Raw genomic sequence first — 24,519 nt, forward strand, 5'->3', positions numbered from 1 at the left:
ATCCCATATATCTTTTGCTGTTGTGTTGCTATCAACATTTTCAAACAATTCATACGGGATAGCTTGCATAACAATATTCTTTGCCTCTATGTCACTCTGAGCTCTCTCACGCTTATCACCAGAAAATTCATAGACTGGAATTGGCATACCAGTATCCGGATGATAATCAACAACTGGACCATCTCTCAGAGAAGCCCAAATGTGTTTTGCTTTCTCACCCTTATAGTCTATGTACTGAGTGATACGGTGAAGCCACTGAGTGTATTTGCCATCAAACAACACTGGAGGACGGGAATCTGATCCAATGATCAAAGTATCTTGAGTAGACATCTTGAAAATGAGGTAGATTCGGTAAAGATTCTGTATTACACAAATCTAAGATGAAAAATCACAACAATCTGATCAGAATGTTAGATTCTGTAACAGATTCGGTACTGTAGCAGATTCGGTAAAGTAGCAGATTCGGTAAAGATTCTGTATATCAGATTCTGTAAAAGAAACTGATCAGAAATACAAGAGACACACCCAGATTCAGTATAGATTCGGTAATCACAAGAATTGTAGCCTGTAACCACTTAAAATAATGGATTAAGTGATACAGAAACTCAGATTCTGTATTTGATTCGGTAGTCAGATTCTGTATGAATTTGAAGTTCAAACTCAATTCAATCCTTTTGAATTAGATTCTGTAACCTTGCTGCACAAGGAAACACGTTAGTATCACACAAAATATCAAAGATACCGAAAGTATAGGATACCGAATGTCAACTGTAGCAGTTGACAATACCGAGTCTAAGTTTAAAACTTAGAAATATGACAGAATCCTTTCTCAAACCACACCAATTAGCTGCGTATAATCAAACCGAATGTGATAGAATCACAATCACACCACAATCTGCAACACTTAAGATGAATTTAAGTAATGAAGCAGACTCGGTATGACAGTTACGATACCGAGTGTAGATCAAATCTTCAACACTTAATGAATTGAAGAAATTGAACCTTCAGAAATGTGATTTAACACCTCACGAACACAACTGAATCCTTAAATCTTCACAAAAATCCAGAATCAAGCTTGAATTAAGCAATACCGAGAGTTTTAGCCACAAACTCTAAAAATCAACTTGATTCTCCATAATTGAAGTTAAAAAGCTGTAATGATGATCGAAACTCTTTCTAAAATACCTAATGCACCTTTGCTGAACTTATCACAAGAATCTGAATGTCAGATTATCAAATTCGATGATACCGAATGTGATTCAAAATATCGAGAGTAATCAGATTCTATAATCTACAATCTCTGGATCAATATAGTGATGTAGAATCACTTCCTGGAAGCTCTGATACCAAATGATAGGTCAGATCATGTTGAGATTGAGAGAAATGATAAGATAAAGAGAGATTCGGTATGTAAGCATGAGACTCGGTATTAGAGAGAATCGGTACAATTAAATTCCACAGCTTCTAGAACTCGGTTACATTGCAATGGCTATCTAATTAGGACTACTTAGGTTCCTTATATAGCCCTCTTCTAAGGAACCTTCATTTAAGCTTATTTTCACATTAACACTATACAACTTCGGGGTCCTAACAAGAATTACAAACTCATGGAATTCGATGATATCTAAACTCGAGCTTGAACGAGAAAATATTTTGATCAAAATTACAAACCGATTTGTTTTCTGAAAAACCCATTTTTAATGCGTTCATTACCATTGAACGTAAAATCCTAGGAATTCACCTGGAATTCATTAGGTCACCTGAACCAAATCGGGTGTCAACCGTAAGAACGGTGGTTGCATAGCATGGTCAAAGACAGGACCTTGTGCCAGACCGAAAAATTATAGGGTGAGCTTTACTATTGCTCCTACAAAGGATAGTAATTGCATCCGACACGATATAGACCATAATTAAAAGCATGTCAGGGGACATTGCCTTAACAGTTGCTTGTTCAACGCTTTCCTTTACAACCGGACGGTAGCTTATCGAAAGGTAATATACGGAGCAAGTATACTGGACGTGTTTCTTTCCTAATACAAGGTTAGTAAGTGGGTGACACAAAACCATAAGTTTTGAGCTAAAATTTTCAAATCTGAAACCCACCAAACCCACAAAAACAATTTCGCAAACACCGGTGAAGGGTTATTCCGGAAAACTTATCTAGGGTAAAAGCTAGATTTAATTTTCAAAAAGATCAAATGTTTTCATAAAGATCCAATTTCCTAAAGGATCTAAATTTTTATAGTCATGTGGGACTGTAAACCACATCGTTACTACCATTGTTCATACCGCCGTATAGAAATCACTGATGTACAAAGTGTGAAGAATAAAGAAGTGATTCTAGTATTTTTATTTCAAGACTATATTGCTTGAGGACAAGCAACACTCAAGTGTGGGAATATTTGATAATGCTAAAAACGAACATATATTTCATAGCATTATCCCTCAAGAAAGACAAGATTTTAGTTGCAATTGTTCTAATTTCAAGTAATTATCGTTTAAATAATAAAAGGTGAAGACAAAAGACAGATTCGACGAATTGAAGACGCAAATGACCAAAAAGCTCAAAAGTACAAAGTACAATCAAAGTGGTTCAAATTATTGATGAGAAACGTCTCAAAATTACAAGAGTACAAGACGCGAAACGCAAAATACAAGATATTAAATTGTACGCAAGGACGTTCAAAAATCCGGAACTGGGACCAGAGTCAACTCTCAATGTTCGACGCAACGGACTAAAAATTACAAGTCAACTATGCACACGAATATAATATAATATTTAAATAATTCTACAAATTATTTATATATTATATTATTTTTAAAAACCGTCGGCAAGAAAGAAAACAAAGTCATGTGAACTCTCCCAGCTAGCCATGCGATCGCATGGCCCCAGAAGTCAGGCCACATCTATAAATTTCGCGTGTTTTGGCCAGTTTTAATGCATCTTTTTCTCTTCCTATCTATAAACGTATAATATATATATATATATATATATATATATATATATATATATATATATATATATATATATATATATATATATATATATATATATATATATATATATATATATATATATATATATATATTATAATTTTAATTTTAAATTCTAATAATAAGGGTATGTTAGCGAATGTTGTAAGGGTTTAAGTCGAAATTCTGTCCGTGTAACGCTACACTATTTTTAATCATTGTAAGTTATGTTCAACCTTTTTAAATTAATGCCTCGTAGCTAAGTTATTATTATGCTTATTTAAGCCGAAGTAATCGTGATGTTGGGCTAAAATATTAAAGATTGGGTAATTGAGCTTTGTACCATAATTGGGGTTTGGACAAAAGAACGACACTTGTGGAAAATTAGACTATGGGCTATTAATGGGCTTTATATTAACTAAATGATACCTCGTTGATTTAATCTATAGACTTATAATTTGACGTATTTATATATAACCACATACGCTTGACTGGGTACGGTGGGCGGGATATCTATAAATACCAATAATTGTTCATTTAACCGGACACGGAACTAGATTAATAGTTAATAGACTTGTTGAAACAGGGGTGGATTACATTCAAGGGTAATTGGTGTAATTGTTAACAAAGTAGTAAAACCTTGGATTACACGCAGTCGATAACCTGGTGTATTCATTAAACAAAGTATTAAGACCTTGTTACAATTCGAATCCCCAATTAGTTGAAATATTTGACTTCGGGAATAAGAATAATTTGACGAAGACTTCCGCATTTTATGATTATGACTGATGGACTATTATGGACAAAACCGTATGGACATATCAAATAATCCAGGATAAAGGACAATTAACCCATGGGAATAAACTAAAATCAACACGTCAAACATCATGATTACGAAAGTTTAAATAAGCATAATTTCTTTATTTCATATTTAATTACACTTTTAATTATCGCACTTTTATTTACTGTCATTGTATTTAATTGCACTTTTAATTATCGTACTCTTTAATTATCGCAATTTTATTTTATCTCACTTTTATTTATCGCAATTTCATTATCGTTATTTAATTTACGCTTTAATTTAAGTTATATTTATTTTTAATATTTTACATTAGGTTTTAACTACGACTAAAGTTTTAAAATCGACAAACCGGTCATTAAACGGTAAAAACCCCCTTTTATAATAATAATACTACTTATATATATTTTTGTATTTTTACAATTATAAGTTAAAAATATAGCGTTAAACTTGGCTAAGATCCCTGTGGAACGAACCGGACTTACTAAAAACTACACTACTGTACGATTAGGTACACTGCGTATAAGTGTTGTATCAAGGTTTAGGTATATCCACTCTATAAATAAATAAATAACTTGTGTAAAATTGTATCGTATTTAATAGTATTTCCTTGTAAAAATATAACTATTTTGTATACACCTCTACGCACATCACTTTGGTAACTAGTAACTGCCGGTTATAAGAACTGGTGGGCGCGAGTAGTTATATATGGATCCATAGGGCTTGACATCCCCGTCCGTTCCAGGTATAGAAACCCTAGCTTGAACTATAAAACAGACGTATGCTATTTGAGTTTAGTACACGTTGGATTGCGTGTATTGTACATGTTGGTTGCATGTATGTTAAAACAGGGGTACTTATAATAACGTTAAAGCTTAGTTACCAGGGTGCTCAATTTCGTAGAATCTTTTGATAAACGTTTTGGATGAAATAACTGAAATCTTGTGATCCACCTTTATATACAGAATATGCGAAACACTAAAACTATGAACTCACCAACCTTTGTATTGACACTTGTTAGCATGTTTATTCTCAGGTTCCTAGAAGTCTTCCGCTGTTTGCTTATATGTTAGACAAGCTGTGTGCATGGAGTCTTACATGACATATTTTTCAAGGAAACGTTGTATTCACCAAATCATCACCATGTATCTTATTTTGACTGCATTGTCAACGGAAGTATTATTGTAAACTATTATTTACGGTGATTGTCTATATGTAGAAATCATCAGATGTCGAAAACCTTTGATTTAAATATTCATTTATGGTGTGCCTTTTCAAAAGAATGCACTGTTTACAAAATGTATCATATAGAGGTCAAATACCTCACAATGAAATCGATGAAAGACATGTTCGTCCATATGGATTTGGAGCGATCGTCACATGTAGTATTTGGAAACCGATGTATCATGGGATTTATTCTTAAATAATCGCCCACTTGTTTAAAAACATGCATTATGTATAATAATGGTGTGCTTTTCATGAAACGAATGCAATATTTTCTAAAACGTATCATATAGAGGTCGAATACCTCGCTATGGGACCAATGAATAATGTACTGCCTTTATAGTAATATGGACGGGTCATTTCACGTCACATGTATTTTTACTACAAGATACAGTATTGTGAGTTTCATTACTCCCTTTTTAAATGCTTTTTGCAATATATATTTTTGGGACTGAGAATACATGCGCTGTTTTATAAATGTTTGACGAAATAGACACAAGTACTTGAAACTAAATTCTATGGTTGGATTACTATACCGAATATTGCCCCTTTAACTTGGTAACCTAAGAATTAGGGAAATGGCCCCTAATTGACGCGAATCCTAAAGGTAGATCTATAGGCACTGACCAGCCCCAGTCAGAGAATTTGAATTGCTTTAGTACTTCGATTTAAATGGTGATTGCGATTGCCAGTATATGGTATACTTGCGAGTATGCGGGGGATATTCTATATGCATTAAATTTAATGTCGGTTATCAGGTGTTCATCATACGAATGGATTTTATACACTTGCGAGTGTAATGATATTTATGAAAAATGAGAATCTTGTGGTCTATTAAAATTATGAAAATGATTGATTACGATAAACTAATGAACTCATCAACCTTTTGGTTGACAATTTTAAGCATGTTTATTCTCAGGTAATAAAGAAATCTTCCGCTGTGCATTTGCTCATTTTAAAGATATTACTTGGAGTCATTCATGGCATATTTCAAAAGAAGTTGCATTCAAGTCGTTGAGTTCAATAAAGATTATTATTAAGTAAATGACAGATTAGGTCATTTATAGTTTGGATATTATGAAATGGTATGCATGCCTGTCAACTTTCGATGTAAAGAAAGTTTATCTTTTTAAAATGAATGCAATGTTTGTAAAATGCATCATATAGAGGTCAAATACCTCACAATGTAACCATATGTTATTGTATTCGTCCTTATGGATTAGGACGGGTCGCTTCACCAGCATTCCATAATCTCGGAAGAATAACTGATGAAGTCATAGTATGCACTCACTTTAACCTTATCTGAATTACGAATTTTATCGCATTTACTTTATTTGTCTTATAAATTAGAAAATCCTAAAATTAAGTAACCACTACTCCTTCCTAACTATCTTAGGCTTAAATATAGGTTCGATTCTACTGATATCTCAAAAATACGACTCTAGGTCATACTTCCCTTACTCATATTAAGGAGTAGTACGATTTAGGCCCCGGTAAATATAAATTTAAAACAGTACCTACTCCCTTGGTGGTTGATTCTGACGTGCTGCGGCCTGACGACACCGCACAAACAAAACCGTTCGTTTCGGCCATATCAAGCCCTAATATCGAGATAAAAATGTGACTTTTTAGCCGATATCAAGGTGAACGGCTTTTTCTTAGCAATCACACACGAGGAACACTTTCCCAGAAGGTCACCCATCGTGGTAGTGCCCTCGCCCAAGCACGCTTAACCACAACGTACTCATACATCCGCTCTGCCTGTGGTCCCAAAACGTGTTGTGCAATTTAAGCGTGAGTATTACCTTATAATACCATGATCACTCATGTCCATGGTGAAATGTCCCGTTCATATCGATTATAAAAGTTACATAATAATTAATTTCATTGCAAGGTATTTGACCTCTATATGATACATTTTACAAACATTGCATTCGTTTTTAAAAGACAAACTTTCTTTACATCGAAAGTTGACGGAATGCATACTATTTTATAATACATCCAACTATAATTGACTTAATAATAATCTTGATGAACTCAACGACTCGAATGCAACGTCTTTTGAAATATGCCATGAATGACTCCAAGTAATATCCTTAAAATGAGCTAATGCACAGCGGAAGATTTCTTTAATACCTGAGAACAAACATGCTTTAAAGTGTCAACCAATAGGTTGGCGAGTTCATTAGTTTGTCATAAACAATCATTTCCAATAATATAATAGACCACAAGATACCCACATTTAGAAAACAATCTGTACAGGTCTACTCCTGCTGTAAAATCATTCATATGAAGAACACTGGAACCTTTCAAAACAACTCACCAACGGTAGCTAATGCGTCGTGCAATACAAAATCATCTCAACATGGTAGTTAATACAATATAATTTTACAACGGTAGCTAATGCATGCGTGCAATGCAAAATCATCTCACCGTGGGTAGTTAAAACGGTAGCTAATGCATGCGTTCAATGCAAAATCATCTCACTGTTACTAACTACTAAATCGAATACAATACAATACATCGGTAGCTAATGCGTCGTGCAATGCAAAATCATCTCACCGATGGTAGCTAAAACGGTAGCTAATGCGTGCGTGCAATGCAAAATCATCTCACCGTTACTAACTACTAAATCGAACTATTTCGGTAGCTATTGCGTGCGTGCAATGCAAAATCATCTCACCGATGGTCGTTAATATAATCTTTATAGAAATCGAACCTCTGAATCCAAATAATTCTATAATAGAATGTAGTTTTGAATACTTGTGTCTATTTCGTCAATCATTTATAAAAACAGTTCATGTATTCTCAGTTCAAAAATATATCTCAAAAGCATTTAATAAAACAGTTATAAAAACAGCGCATGTATTCTCAGTCCCAAAAATATATATTGTAAAAGCATTTAAAAAGGGAGCAAATGAAACTCACGTATTGTATTTTGTAGTAATTTAGCATATGATGGCATTGAACAAATGCAAGGTTGGCCTCGGATTCACAAACCTATATTAAGTATACATATTTGTATGTGGGTCAATATCTATTAATCAATTTAGGTCAAGTCATAGTGTATCACAATCCTAATTCTCGAGACTAATATGCAAAAGTCAACAAAAATCATCTTGACCAAAATGACTTCCAAAATTTATACATGATTATTATATAGTTTCAATATAGTCGTTTTATATATTTAAATATTTTTAACAGATTTTATTAGAGTAAATAATATAATTCATTTATTAATAAATAAAATTTTATATTAAAATTTATATAATAAAATTATACTTTTATATATCTTAAGTAATAAAATTTATAAAGTTCATTTTATATCATAAAAATAATATGATAGGTATTATTAATGTAATTATATTACACGTAGTAAAATATCTTTGTATCACATATTTATTTGATAAAATAATATCGATAATAACAATAGTACGTAAAAATTGTATTATTTTGTAATAATAATAATAATTATTATTCTACTAATAATAATAATAATATTTATATTTACTAAAAATGATATTATGATAAAATGATACTTTTCATTAAAATGATAATAATAATGATATTTTATATTAACAATGATATTCCTATAAATAATAATTTTGTAAAAATGATAGTTTTAATATTAATAATACTTTTAATAATAATAATGACAAAAATAATGAAAATGATATTTTTATCTAAATCAATACCTTTCAATATTTTAATTTCATCATGATATTTATACTCATTATTTCCTAATCAATTTGTTAATAGCTTTTATTCGTCTTTTATATTGCGTTCATAATAATGATAAAAATAGTAACCATAATAATTAGATGTTATTAATATTAGTTTTAATTATAATAATATTAATAATAATAAATATTATGATAATATTAATGATAATACTAATAACTATTTTAATGATAATAATAATAATAATAATAATACTGATTATAACCTTAACGATAATAACGATAGTAATAATAATAAAAATAAAATTTTTAATGATAATACCTTTTATTAATAACGATAATGATAATAATAATAATAATAATAATAATAATAATAATAATAATAATAATAATAATAATAATAATTAGATAATAATTATAACGACGATAATAACGACGATAGTAATAATAATCATTTTAACAATAAGTATACTAAAAGTAATAATAATTCAGTTGACTATAACTTCTAATCTGTTCATCGAAACCATTCGATATCTAAATGTAAAGTTCTTAATTTTTCGCTAGCTTTCCAACGACATGCATATCATATACCTTATCTCAGTAGCATATGTATCTAATTCAGGATTCAACATAACCTATCTAACGACAATATCAAACGTACAAGCATGCATAATTCTATATACTCGAGCACTAGTCAGGGATACACTAATGATATATAAAAGTTAAGTTATGAGTGCTCACGTATCAATATTGAGATTCAATATTGCAGGAAAGTACGTAGACGCAACGGAGATAATAAACACTAGGTTGACCTCACGAGCATACCCACGAACATTACCCATAACCTCCAAAGCTATAACCCATAATTTCTTTAGCTCTACCCGCTCATAAAATTTGTTTTTGAAATAACTTGTCAATAATCTCGTCGTAGTATTTTATGTAAATACTAATAATAATACCTCTAATAATAATACGATTAATAATAATATTCATCTTAATAATAATAATAATAATAATAATAATAATAATAATAATAATAAATAATAATAAATAGCAAATAATAATAATAATAATGTTACGGAGTATGTTAAGTGAAATGAATCAAAACACAGCCACGAATTCGATTTATAGGCGATGGATTCCACCTACCCCTCTCCATGCGATCGCATGGAGTATGAGGGTGATGCCATGCGATCGCATGGCATCCTGGTCCAGCTCATGATCAACTAAACTTCTTGCCGACACTCATTTTATATTATAATTATATATATATATTAAATCTTTATAATTAATTAAATATTATATTATATTTACATATTTGGTTAACTTGTAAACTTAATTCTAACGACTTGTACAATGGCACTCGACTCATGTCCTGCTTCCAGTTTTTCGAACGACGTTTCGTACGCTGAGAAAACTAGTACTTTATGTTTCGTGACTCGTACTCTTGTCAAAATTATAAACTTAGATTACTAATAACTATATCATTTGAAGTGTAAATTGAGTACTCGAGTGTTTTGGTCATTTGCTTTAACAAATAAATGTCTCGTTATTTATCTAAGTATAATATTATTTTAAATCAAAACGTTTTATGAGTAAGTTAAAATTATATTTTATCACTTTGTAAATATATATATATATATATATATATATATATATATATATATATATATATATATATATATATATATATATATATATATATATATATATATATATATATATATATATTTATTTAGAAATGTAATTTATCTATATTAGAAATATTTATTTAGTAATATTTTATCCAGTCTTTCAAAAGCTATTTAGTTTTCAAAGTATAATTTAACATTGTTTACATCATAGAAAATATTGTATCTTATAACGTTTACATTTTAAAACTTAAATCGATATAGTTTATTTATGTACTAGCGTTTATTTTACTTCTCAAACACAACTTATATTAGTTCGAACAAATGATATTATTGTTCACTCTATTAATTTGAAACTATATACATATATATATCAACATGTTTTAAATCTACGTTGTAGGTTATTTATATATATAACTCTAATAATTTATATTCTAACTTATTGTATATATTCTAGTTATGTTATTTAAACAAAACATTATAATATTCTCTTGAATCGAAAAACGTTTCTGCATGTTCGGAAATGGATAAATCGAATATTATGAATTTCAGTTCTCCACTAACTTTTGTCTACTTCCGTTAATTGACACATTTGTTCGTACATGTAAATCACTTTATCATTTATTCTGAATACCGTTAAAAAGAAAGGTTTCCTAATTCAAAGTGGACCTCTCAACAGAGACACGTAAATCATACAATGTATCTGATAATCAATCATTTGATATTATCTTCTAATTCCACCGGTAAACATATTGAAACAAATACGTTTATGTAAAGTATTATACGTTTAATACTTTGTTAATATTTTCGAGTTATAATATATACGCATATACATATATAATCATATTCGTTCATTTAATGGTTCGTGAATCGTCGGAAATTTGGTCGAGGTTAAATGAATGTATGGACATAGTTAAAAAATTCTTGAGATTCAACTTAACAAATTTTGCTTATCGTGTCGGAATAATGTAAAGATAAAGTTTAAATTTGGTCGAAAATTTCCGGGTCGTCACACATGGACGATGTGGAATTTGTCTAGGGTGTTACAATTAGGCAGTAAAGGAAGGTTTATTACTAATGTTCTTTCGTGCAAAATCAATGAGCGTACTTTAAATGCAGGTTCGAATGTCACAGAAACATTGAGAAACAATTTATTTCCAAAAAAGTCGAAATTTTTGTGTGGAGGGCGAAAAATAAAAGACTACCCGTTTTAGCGGAGCTAGATAAAAGGGGTATTGATTTAAACTCGGTACGTTGCCCAATATGTGACGAGGATATCGAGACGGTGGACCATTCGTTATTCCTTTGCAAGCAAGCTTTTGACATTTGGGGCAAAGTTCGTGATTGGTGGGGGTTGGGAGGTAGTGGTAATCAAAGTATTGGTGATGCTTTTTGTGGTAACTCAACAAGATCAAAGTAGGTGTTGGGTGCGAAAATATGGCAAGGAGTAGAGTGGACGTGCGGGTATCTTATATGGAAGAATCGGAATCAAAAGGTTTTCAAGAACAAAGTGTGAAATGTGTCGGTCGCGCTAAACGAAATATAAGTAAAAAGCTATGAATGGATTGCGAATAGATGCAAGTCGAAGACGATTGATTGGCACAATTGGTTGAATAATCCTCAAACTTTCGAGAATATATAAAGAAACTTACAATAGATTACTAGCTTAGCATCTTGTATGTTTGTTTCTTAATCTATTTCGTGATTGTAGGGTGTTTTGTAACTCTATACATCTCCCATGTACAGTTTTCTATTAATTAATAAAGTGTTCTGCCTTTCTGGAAAATAAAAAAATAAAAAATTTGTGAAGATCTTAAAATTCTGTTCCTGATTATAGTTTTTGACGGAATATTTTAGTATTTTACTAATTCTTTTCGGTATAATATATTGAAGTCTATCATTTCATTAGCACAGTGTTTTAGGCGGCTGAGTATGACTTTGACTTTAGGTCACCTGGAACAAAACAAAGGTTTGCCCCACCAAAAGTATGATTTTTCTTCCAATTTATTTAAATAATAAAGTTAAATTTACTTTTTACTTTACATTTATAAACTAAAATATCTCAGAACAATCCATAATCCATGTTGAATAAACAATACTAAAAATTCATAGTATTTTATTCGCATTTTGTATTACTTTATTTACATAACAGACAACAAAAGTGTAACACCATGATTAATAATACGGAGTAACAATTTGCTAAACAATTTCAATAAAGAATATATCAATTAAATTAAATATACATCATCATAAACATATATATAATAAATTAATACTATATTATATTTACATCTATATTTATATTTTATATGGTAGATTATAGATTATAGATATAAAATTATAGATAGATTTATACAGAAATTACTATTACTATTACTATTACTTTACTAATATAATTAATAGACAAAATTTGTCTTATTAGTTATGAATAGTACCATTTAATATTTCATTTTCTACACACCCAACCCCCTAACTTTCATTAAAGTACAAATCGAACCTCCTCATTTTATAATACTATTTAATATTTCATTTTTCACACACTCAACCCCTAACTTTCATTAAAATACAAATCGAACCCCCCATTTTATACCTATATTCTAAAATATTATTTATCCCATCACGAACACTAAAAATATTGAATAATAACACTCACCATGCTACTACTGTGCTACTTTTTTTTGTCTCAAACGATAAAAAAACAACTTTCATAAAAGGAACAACCCTTCAATGCTACCAAAAGATGTCGAAAAATATTCTTTTTACAAAATAGATCAACTAACTTTAAAAAAAAAAAACCCGAACTCTAAAAGAAGCAACTTTCACAAAGGAACAACCCTTCAACGTTAGATGTCGAAATTTTATTTTTTTTTACAAAATAAATTTTTTTTAACTCGCATTCAAAACGGAGCCCCCGACGCGAAACGAGGGATCCACAATGACTAAATTTAATACGGAGTAAAAAAAAAAAATACTCATAAATAAATTAAAAAGTAAAGAGTAAGTGAATATAGGGATGCGTGCTTTTACGACAACCATTCTCCTTTTTTTTTCTTTTTTTTTTTTTTTTTTTTCTTTACACCGGTAGTATAATTTTCTTCTATCTTCATATCAAATCTTCATTTTTTTCTTTAAATTCCCAAATTTCAAAAACACACACACTACTATTACTAATAACTAAATTAATGGCTGAAGTAGAACAAATTCGATACAGAAAACCCAGAAAAAATCCAACAATACGATCTAAACCCACGATTTCATCTCTAATTTCAAATGATGATAATGATTATGACACCCCCAAAAAGAAAAATTCATACTTTACATCAACAAAATTCAGGGGTTTGGGTTGTACTGCTCCAGCACAAGTGTCGGTGCCAACGATGCTACGAAAGTCCGCTAATTGGGAATTAGGAAATAAAAAAGTAAGAAAAAAGAAAATAATTAATTCTGAATTAATTGCTGGTAGCAGTGATTGTGTTCCGGATGTTTGGTGTGGGCCCGGAATTGGGTTGTCAATAGATGCTGCTTCTGATGCTGCTGCTGAAAATTGTGGTGTATCTGCAAGAAATGTAGCAGTTTCTGGTAGTAGAGGGAAACTTGATGTTGTTAATACTAGGGAGGTATGTTTAATTAAATTATTAAAATGTTTTTTTCTTTTTCCTTTTTCTTTATAAGTTTTTTTTTTTTTTTTGGATTTGATGTGTTTTTCGTTTGAGGTTTTTGTTGAAATGTAATTATTTTGAATGTAGTTTCTGATAATGTTAATTTGATCTAGTGTAATGATAATAGTAACAAAATTTGAATTTGAAGAAAATTTAGTAATCAGAAAATTTTTACTGTAAATTTGTAGCTTTTAATGGTAAACGAATAAATTTTTTCATGGTATACGGGGAATGGAATACTTTTTACTCAAATATAATTGGTTGAGCACATTATCTAGCGACCGTTTTTGATCCTTTTCCCTTGCCAGCCCAAATATGTTGCTAGTGAGGTTTAAACTTAGAGGCCTCGAATAGGTTATCTTAAATGGTATGACCATTCTTGGAATTTGAGATATGGTGCTAAAAATTTGGAGCTTTTAACATTATGATTAAAAAATTTGAATTAGAAAAGGTAATTAGTGAGAAGGGAATGAGAAATAGCTCATAAAAATGTGAATTAAAGATGTTGTACTTGTATGAATTTTTAATGTAATGCAGAGAGGGTCATATGGTAGAAGGAGAATGGTGCAGCAGCAGCAGCATCAAGAAGAGCTTCCATTTTTTGATAATGATTCACACCATCGATTGCGTGTATTTCGATCTCACCATCATCATCGCCATATGAGACATCATTCTCCCGAAGGCCTTGCTGAGGTATTTGCAAACAAATTATTTTAGTTTATTACTGTATATCGTTTCGTAAGAATTAAAAGATTTGCTTCAATCAAATTAATTAATAGATGGGGTCGTAGTCTTATTTTGTTTACTGTTCCACATATGAAACAATGTGAATCATTTTGATAATATTTGTTTGTTTTTGTCGGGACCGGATATGAGCATATGCAAGGTGTGCATTTGCACAAGACCCGTAATTCAAAAGGGCATACAATTTATTACGTTTATATTGATTTGGTCATTTATTATGGCTTCTACATTTAGAATATCGTCGATCAAAACTATATATTGAAGTCAAAATCTACCTGTTTTTTTTTTTTTAACTGGTTGAACGTCATGTCAATGTAATAGGTAATTATGTATTATCTAACGTAGTAAAATGTTAACTAGTATATCTAAACAGTGTCACAATCCTTATATTTGCTATTTAATCAAAATAAAATTTCCATTACAAATAGAATGTAGCTGGTTATGGTTAAAAGTTTGTTTTAACACATGCCCATTTGTTGAATGTCATATTTAAAAGTAACAAACCACCTACAAATTAGATTTTTTTTTTTTTTTTTTTTTTAAAAAGAAGATAAAATCAGGTGGTATTCAAAGCGTAATCCCATGATTAATACTTCTACTTGGACTTTTTTTCCGGAAGAATAATATTAGTTTAATATCTATCTAATATTAAATTAAATATATGTACAACAGCGAAACTGCTATTCGTAATTTCATAATAATTTTAGTTTTAAATAAAGCCCAAAAGGTTTATCATGTATAAGCATATATACTGGTGTTAACCCTAAAATATCGTATGATCAATACCAACCTTCTTCCTTGGTACTTGTTCTTCTTTTTGTTAATTTTTTTTTTTTTTTTTTTTTTTTTTTAGTTTTACAAAAAAAGATTGTTGCTAATGTGAGTAAAAAACCTAATAATCTTATTGTTTGTATCTTTGTAGTGTATTCTTTATATACATATATTATACATATAGAGACTAATGATCATTGGAAATGATGTACTCCTATATTGCTTACTAATGATTGCTTCTTTTTTATTATTTGTGAGTGGCCTTTTGTTATCAAAGCCATATGTTTACATAAACTAATCCGAAATTCCTCTAATAGACTTTTTTGAAAAAATCACATTTTTTTTCTTCTTAGTATACGGGTTTCATCAAATTAAAAAAACATGGAAGCTAAGAAAAATGATAATTATTCATTTGGTGCAGATTGTTATGCTCCAAGGTAATTTAATTATGGGCGGAAGATTAGATAGTGATCGGTACAGGGACTGGAGACTTGATGTCGATAATATGTCTTATGAGGTTTGTTTATTACTGTTATCACTTTATTTACTATATTTATAATTATTAATTAATTTTTGTTAAACAATTTGAATAGTTTTTTAAGGTATTAACAACTCTGTACCTATTATGTTAAAATAGCAATTGCTAGAGCTTGGTGAGAAAATTGGTTATGTGAATACTGGTTTAAAAGAAGATGAGATTAGTCAGTGCGTCAGAAAAGCGAAGCCACCTGTGACGGTTTACGAGGACGAAAACAAATCATCTTCTTGCGTCCAAACGGAAATGCAATGGAAATGCACCATTTGTCAGGTTTGTTTACTTGTATATTGTTGGTACGATTTTCCGTATATCGTACCAACATATATAAACACACTAATACCCTTTAGTAAACAAATTTAGGATTTCTTAGCATTTTTTTTTTTTTTTCTTTTCGGAACGGCTGGATTTGTTAGCATTGTGGGATAATGTGCACATCCAAATTCCCCTTAGATTCACTTGTGGTACATCGGCTTCTAACAAGTGTAGTTGTAGTATGTGTTTTGAGCAAGGTTATAAAAATCGCGAGTCGGGGATAAGCAGTCCGGACGAGTCAATCGAGTCGGGCGTTGACTAATGTTGACTTTTAGTAATAAGTAATTGAATCATAAATATTTTAAACATAGATATATGGCACAAAATCTGATTTAATAATATAAATTATTTTAACAACTTTGACCGAATCAGACCCGACTAGGCCCAACTCAGCTAGACTTTGACTTTCAGCGTTGACCGACTTTTAAGGCGTTTCTGGGCGAGTCGAGATGAGCGTCGGCTGACTTTTACAATAGTGGTTTTGAGTTGTGTATTATATGATTACAAGACCTGTATTATTGGAGTAGTAACTCAACTTATTTACTAAACAATATTGGATGTTTTATGCACGTGAAATACACCACGAGCAACTTTTCACCCATTATTTTTGGTTCATTCAATCCTTTTGTGTTTTAGCTAACTTGATCTAGTTATTAGTTTTACTTTATGGGCATCAATTCAATTCTTTGTTTATATCATGAATTTTTGATAATCATGACAGGAGGAATATGAAGGTGAGGAGGAATTTGGTAAGCTTGAGTGTGGTCATTTCTATCACCTGTACTGCATAAAGCAATGGCTGATGCACAAGAAAACGTGCCCGGTCTGTAAAGTGGAGGTCAAGTCTCAAAAATAGGCTGGTGGTGTTCTCGATAGCTGAGCCCGCCTGTGCATAAAACCTCCATCTTGTTGGATAAAGAAAAAGATTCATTCTTTATGTTTTGCATTCTTGTTCCATTAAGTTTGATTAACACGATTTTACTGGTCTTATGGGAATTTGTTGGATGTGATGATGTTATTATAAGCGATCTGGTGTTTTCATTGGCTCGTGAAATTGTGTTTCTTACTTGGTTTATTCGTTCGACTGACATCTTGTTGATGCCATTGACATTCCTACAGTTTTTATTTTTTTTTTTTATTTTTTTTTCAGCCAGCATGAAATTATTAATGTTGACTTTTACCAGAGGACGTTTCATCAATGCTTGCTTGTGACATTTTATAGAATTCGTCCAATGTGACCATACAATGATACAAATAAGTGATTAAGTGATCATTAGCTATTTAAATCTAAACCATGAAATACAGACATGCAAGCGTAAATGCAAAGTTGATCATGTGCTATCTAACCGAACTACAGCTTAGGTGGTCCAACAGTCTCATCTTCTCGTAAACCAGTATAGTGGCAAAGCTGGGTTCTTTATAACCAAGATTTGCTATAACTTTACAAGTACATAATACATGGTTCACATGTATATTATCATTACAAATAATTGTGTTCTTTCTTTATTCAAGCTACAAAATCTTGCACAAAAAATGAAGTTTCAGGTAGGGTATACTCTGCATACCGAAAACCCAATCTAGACATGGGTTTAAATATACACTAGATGATAAGGCAACACTACACGTTTGAATGTGCATCATCAACTTCGTTGCTCACACGTCACTTTCATGTTGGGAATACAAACTGTCACTTGTTGCCCATGTGTTCACCGAGGTCGCTTCTGTATTTTTAGCTATAGACTGGGTATGCAAAGTAGCTTCGATGGTAAAAGTTGTATATATGATGCATACCATCAATAAGATATTAGGCTGAATCGTGATGAATTAGAAATTCAATGACACATGGATATAACTGTTCTGGCGCCTGCAAGTTTACAGTAGTTAAAAACATCACTAGTTAGGTCCAATTTTGTTTCAGTTATTGATCTCAAAGACAACAAAAATGTAATATGGTCCCATTTAATTTACTACAGTATATACGGCTTCTAAGAAAGAAGGAATATGGTATATATCGGGGAACGGATAGTAAGTCAATTCTCCCATTTATGTGAATATGGATCAACCTGGGTCATATTATATTGATAGAAGTCAAATTGGTCAAACTGAGGGGAAAAAAAAGATGAATCTAAAAAGGTAATGGGTAGACTAGTTAAGAATTTCTAAAGTATATATATTCTTTATAACTTCTTAAACTGTAGATTTAAAAGTTAGAGATCACAATAATAATAAAAAATAGGTTAATATGAGGCTCAAATATTAAAAGTATCATAATAGTAGGTATAGTGCAAGAAACTTGGTGGTTTTGGGAAACAGTTAGCTTGGGTGAACCCAGCACAACACACTTGACCGGCCTATTGTGCCACACATAGGGTGTTTCTGAATGTAGTCACATAATATAAAAATAACTTGGTTATTAAACAGGCGAAGAAAAAAAGATACATACCAAACGACCTCCAACAAGATCATAATGAGCATAGTGTGGTCCAGTTGGCTCGCCAAAAACTTTGTACGTGGCTAGATGTCTAGGAACAAGCTTGATAGTTTCTGTTTCCACCAATCCCAAAAAGGAATTTGCCTCAAGTTAATTGACATGCTATGTTATAAATAATAACAATAATAATAATAATAAGCAATTCAGACTTATATACTATCCAACTAACACCTCTTAAACCAACTAAATTTAGAGTTATAAATGCATAAATGACAAATTCTTTCATAAAGATAGTATGTTACCAATATATGTTTAATGTTTGTTGAGTATTCAAGCGTGTAATGTAGAATTTTGACCATAAGATAGTTTTATTCAACTCGGTATTTTTTTTTTATATATCTCGATCTCGATATGAAAATAACATATTTTAACATAAAAATCGATGTTAAGTTCTTACTGAATGTGTGTAAAAGATATTTTTAACAACATAATTGTTTAGCATCAATACTTTATATTGTATTATTAACATAAAACATGAAATTGACTGAATGGAGAATAAAATGCTTTGGTATAGTTAGTGATTTTAAATTAATTTGTTAATTGTTAATTACACATTTCTTAAAAAGGGTGTTTATGAAAAATTTAAAGGTATCAAAATCCTACAGAACTCTAATGTCTTTAAAAAAGAGAGAGAAATTGAAAGCTAGTTAAAAGTTTCGATTGGTTGAATTACGAAATCTGATGTCAACATGTTTATACTATAACTTTCCAATAATAAACAATAAATCAAATGTAATTATATATTCATAATGATTGCATTAATTATCTATAAAAAATGTTCACAAATTTGGACACAGATTAAGCCAAGTCAGCCCAACTGCCCCAAGTCCGAAATAACCTGTTATGACCCCTACCCTTGCCACATTTATGATATACTGTAGAAGAAAAAAAAATTATTGGTGATAATGTAATATACCATATACAGCTTCAGGTGGACAAATGAGATCGAGGTCACCAGCAATGGCCAAAACAGGAACATCAATCTTGTTTAGATGATTTTTGTAAAAGAAAGTTCCACTTCTGTCACGTAATCCACCTTCTTGAAAGGCTGTTGTTAGCTGCAGAAGTAGTTTGGCAGGCACCGTACCTGCCAAACAAACAAATAGGCGTTAACAGATGGTGAGGTTCCACTGATTTAATTCATCAGTGCGAAACACTTATGTGCTAAGTATTATTCAATCCGCAGAATGAGTTCATTCCTGGTCACTAATGGTAATGATACAGCTGCAAGAGCAAATTACAACTAACGAAGCACTAACGACTAGATTCCATTTAAACAGAAAGATTTGAACTTACAAAAGTTGTTCATAACAAACTTCTCCATCAGCTCTGGTTGCACCATATCCTGGGCAGTAATGAGACGATTCAACCAGGACATAACATAAGGAGGACGTGAAGCAAGAGGATAAGCGGCTGCAAGCAATGCACCTAACGGAACAGCTGGAACACTTAAGGCCTGAGCAGGATCTGCCTGTGTCTCAAAACAAAATAATTTCATCGTACTCTGACCATAAAATGCAATAGGGAAAACGCACAAAAACATAACCAACTTTGATCAAATTTCCATTTCACCGATCCAACTTTATTCGCCCAAGAAAAAACCCTTAAACTTTCCAAAGTTTACACTGAAGGTAACCTTAATCGTGATGGTTAGTAACTGGTACGTAATCACCTGATCAGCACTGCTAATCGAAGTTATGGTGGTATTTTCTAGAAGTTCCGAGGGTTTTTATCGAACTTTTTGAGAATTAAAAGTCTTTTAACTAACTTTCTGAAAGTTTAACGGCGTTTTTTGGAAGCTTAAAACAAAAAGCTGTAAGGTTTTCCATGTTCGGGTTACCCGGAAGGGCGAATAATCCAACCCCATACTCTACTGTACGCAGCCCATCAGGAATACTCCTTAGGGTGTTTTTGGGAAGCGTAAAATGTGGTTACTTTTTTGTACAATTAGTTAATGCAAGAGTCATGCATGAAATAAAGCCATATATGTTTGTTTACCAGGGGTGCATGAAATAAAGCCATATATGTTTGTTTACCAGGGGTGTAAGTAATTTCAGTGATGAGTTTGATGTAGTGTAATCTAGTGAAGCGCCCAAAGTAATAATTGCAGCCAACCTGGAGTCTCTTCCTTCATAAGCTTGTAAAAGAAGCACATTTCAGTAAACAGATGTTGATCAAGAAACTGGAGTTTACGTGTATCTACAGCTTCACACAAGCAGAAAGATTATTTTTTTCTTTTAACTATTTAGAATTTTTAATCCTCATAAAAAGCATTGCCTGTAATAACTGATGCATCACAAAGACATTAACTTCACATTTTTCATAATCAGAAAAACTTTTTACATAATTTTTGTGGTAATTTTCAGAGCATGATTAAAATCTGATGAATAATTACCCTGTTAGTATATTAGTCGCTCATATGATTAATGGTAGATATGCAGAATTGCAGATAGATAATCTGATATCAGCCAAGAAACATGTAAGTGAACTTTTTCTCCCTACATCTAGCATCTTTATTTGTATGTATTTTTATTTCTTACAAGAGAGTTGGTTGATTTTCAGAATTAGGTGGGCTAAACGAGGTTAACTATCATCAAGCATCTGCAGATCTACTACATGTGAAGGTGGAAAATTCCACCTATTAACTTATAAAGGGGCCGATTTGGGTTACATTGTCTCTGACGAATAAAACTTATATGTTAAATCGAAACAGGTCACAAAGAACGAAAGTCGCTAACATGTATGTTCAAAGCACAGAACCTCCCAAACTACATAGATGGTGTCATTCTCCTTGGAATAATCCAAGGTAAAACCAAATGTTTCTTCACTGTCATCGCACACCTAGTTGTTAACCGATATCTAGTATTTGCATCTTAATATGTTCAATTACATTCAGTCTGATTTGTTCTGCTATTTGTGGATATCATTGGGTTACCTTAACCCTAGTTACCTAATAAGTAATGCAAATAGCTCAATCTACTTGGTTTTTCATCTCCAAAATACACTCAAAAAAGCCATTATTTTGATAAGATGGGAGAGAATAAGCTAGATAACCAGCACATTAAGGGAAAACTATGCATATATCATACCATTTCGAGCTAGCATCGAGTAGAGCAAGATACCACCCATGGAATGGCCAATTGCAAGCAACTTCTCATCTTTCGGATTGCATTGTCTCCTTATGTATTCCATCTGTTTTGTACACACCAATTAATTAACAAGTTCAATTTAAAACAGATAATAATATATAATTTACTTCAATCAAAACTAAACAATATAAGAAAACTGGTCAGGGGCATCACCGCAGCAGGCACATCTTCTTCCAAGTAGTGGTCAAAGTCCCAATTATACTTCCCGAGAAGGTCAATTTGAGTTTGGAGGTTTTCAATTGTGGAAGAAAATCGATCTAGCAAATCAGTTAAAGGCGGAGACACTGATCGCTGACCTTCTTCAATAACATCTACAATCCGTTGACTTAAATCTCTTATTTGGGCAGCAAGAGTGGAATTTTGTAAAGCATCTGGAGAGCCTGAAAAAGGTATATAAAGAAAAATGCATAAGTTCAATGAAAATGGTAGCGCATAACATGTTCACAACATTCATAAAATAATCCCTTATTGACCTTCCTTTATTAGATTTGATAATCTCTCGGTATAACGCTTAAAAGTTTCTGTGAATGTCATTAATAACTGTGACTGATCAGATTCAGTCATCTCTTTCTTTTCTTCAGCAGAAGAAACTTTACTTTGTGCAGAAGAATCGGTATTTTGATCCATCCGTTCAGAAGGAAGGCTGATTGGCTGCTTTACATCCTTCGACGCCACCTCTAAACTCAATCCAGCTCCCCGAAACTCCAGGATCCATGTGTCAAATCCTTGGCTCGACATGTGGCGCGCAAATGAAGACTGTAAAAGCTCACAAATATCAACAAATTCTGAATTCTGAATGAGAAATAAAATCCGGAGTATAATAGAAAAGCATATCATATGAACACGAAAACGAAAGATAAACTTAAGACTCACTCCAGGAGCAAGATCATATCCAATTGCATTCGTACCAACTCCGCTTAATAGCAGTAATGGATGATTCCTTTTAGGTGCCTACAAACATTAATTATCTTAATATATCTGATTCTGTTTACTTCATTTTTTAATTTGTATCTGAATTATAATTGGACTCGGAATTCGATGAATCTAATTTAGGTTTTGCATACGTAATAAAGATGAATTAAAATTAAGGACCTGAGGAGGAGGTTTGTAGCGCCAGAGAGCAAGTCGCCAATCGGAATTATGAATTGAAACGTAATGAAGTTCGTCAGCTGTACAAATCGATGGCTTATCAGATGAGACTCGCTCCACGGATGTTGCACGCGCCGGTTGCACGCGCCACGGTGAACGGACGGAAACAGGTGAGGGAGATTCGTAGCGACTGAAATGGCAATAAGTAGCTGTTGCGACTATTTGAATTGCAGATCGAACATCCGATTGCACCATAAACATTTCGTCTACAGCTATTTTATATAATAGAGTTATCTATTCGGAAATAAAGCTTCGAAATAAGCAACCTAAGAATTAATAAATGGCAGTTTACAGTTACAGTTTCATATGTTCGTTATGTGTATCGATGTATCCAGATTCCAGATTGCTTTGCCCATCACTACTATTTTCCCGAATGTTTTTTATTAATGTTAAATATTAAATTAATAATTAATAATTAATAATAAAAATAAAATAATATATGTGATGTGATTTATATTTATTTATCAAATTTTTAATGCAAAAAAAAAAAAAAAAAAAAAAAAAAAAAAAAAAAAACCTTCTGGAAGAGGAATTCAATGGCTTTATATATTTGTGTACCAGTTAGTTTTCATTAACCATTCAAATTTGAGAATAATTTTGGTAATAATCAAATTTATATGTTGAAATGTCCCGTTCATATAGATTATAAACGTTCCATATTTATTGATTTCGTCGCAAGGTTTTGACCTCTATATGAGACGTTTTTCAAAGACTGCATTCATTTTTTTTAAAACAACCATAACTTCTATTTTATCAATAAAGGTTTAAAAAGCATTACATAGATTATTAAATAATGATAATCTAAAATATACCGTTTACACACGACCATTACATAATGGTTTACAATAAAAATATATTACATCGAAATAAGTTTTTTGAATGCAGTTTTTACACAATATCATACAAGCATGGACTCCAAATCCTGTCCTTATTTTAGTATGCAACAGCGGAAGCTCTTAATAATCACCTGAGAATAAACATGCTTAAAACGTCAACAAAAATGTTGGTGAGTTATAGGTTTAATCTATATATTATCAAATCATAATAATAGACCACAAGATTTCATTTTTATAACACATCTCATATCAGGCATTTCGCAAACTGCATAGAGACAAAAATCATTCATATGGTGAACACCTGGTAACCGACATTAACAAGATGCATATAGAATATCCCCATCATTCCGGGACACCCATCGGATATGATAAACTCGAAGTACTAAAGCATTCCAAATTCCAGAATGGGGGTTGTTAGTTCCCGTAGATCTACCTTTAGGATTCGCGTCAATTAGGGGCCAGTTCCCTAATTCTTAGGCTACCAAGCTAAAAAGGGCATATTCGGTTTAATAATTCAACCATAGAATGTAGTTTCGATTACTTGTGTCTATTTCGTAAAACAT

At 31.5% G+C, this 24,519-nt stretch overlaps 2 protein-coding genes across 3 annotated transcripts; one reads left to right on the top strand and one right to left on the bottom strand.

Moving 5' to 3' along the window:
- Positions 1 to 13,394: 13,394 nt before the first annotated feature.
- LOC139873171 (uncharacterized) lies at positions 13,395 to 17,240 on the top strand. Its single transcript, XM_071861103.1, has 5 exons — positions 13,395 to 13,924; positions 14,504 to 14,659; positions 15,903 to 15,998; positions 16,119 to 16,289; positions 17,053 to 17,240. The coding sequence occupies exons 1-5, from the start codon at positions 13,490 to 13,492 to the stop codon at positions 17,185 to 17,187; spliced, it is 993 nt and encodes a 330-aa protein (XP_071717204.1). The 5' UTR covers positions 13,395 to 13,489; the 3' UTR covers positions 17,188 to 17,240.
- A 453-nt stretch (positions 17,241 to 17,693) lies between these two features.
- Positions 17,694 to 23,450, bottom strand: LOC139872576 (uncharacterized). Of its 2 annotated transcripts, none has more exons than XM_071860481.1 (10): positions 23,064 to 23,450; positions 22,845 to 22,922; positions 22,568 to 22,727; positions 22,125 to 22,351; positions 21,912 to 22,014; positions 20,859 to 20,959; positions 20,119 to 20,293; positions 19,739 to 19,909; positions 18,775 to 18,875; positions 17,694 to 18,195 (listed from the first exon to the last, which is right to left on the bottom strand). In XM_071860481.1, exons 1-10 carry the CDS (start codon positions 23,319 to 23,321, stop codon positions 18,136 to 18,138), a joined length of 1,434 nt encoding a protein of 477 aa, XP_071716582.1. In that variant the 5' UTR covers positions 23,322 to 23,450; the 3' UTR covers positions 17,694 to 18,135. The 2 variants fall into 2 exon arrangements, with proteins under 2 accessions (XP_071716582.1, XP_071716581.1); XM_071860480.1 differs by having other exon boundaries at positions 22,445 to 22,727.
- Positions 23,451 to 24,519: the final 1,069 nt, after the last annotated feature.

Source organism: Rutidosis leptorrhynchoides, chromosome 10 (genome assembly GCF_046630445.1).
Source record: "Rutidosis leptorrhynchoides isolate AG116_Rl617_1_P2 chromosome 10, CSIRO_AGI_Rlap_v1, whole genome shotgun sequence".
In the NCBI taxonomy this organism is placed as follows: domain Eukaryota; kingdom Viridiplantae; phylum Streptophyta; class Magnoliopsida; order Asterales; family Asteraceae; genus Rutidosis; species Rutidosis leptorrhynchoides.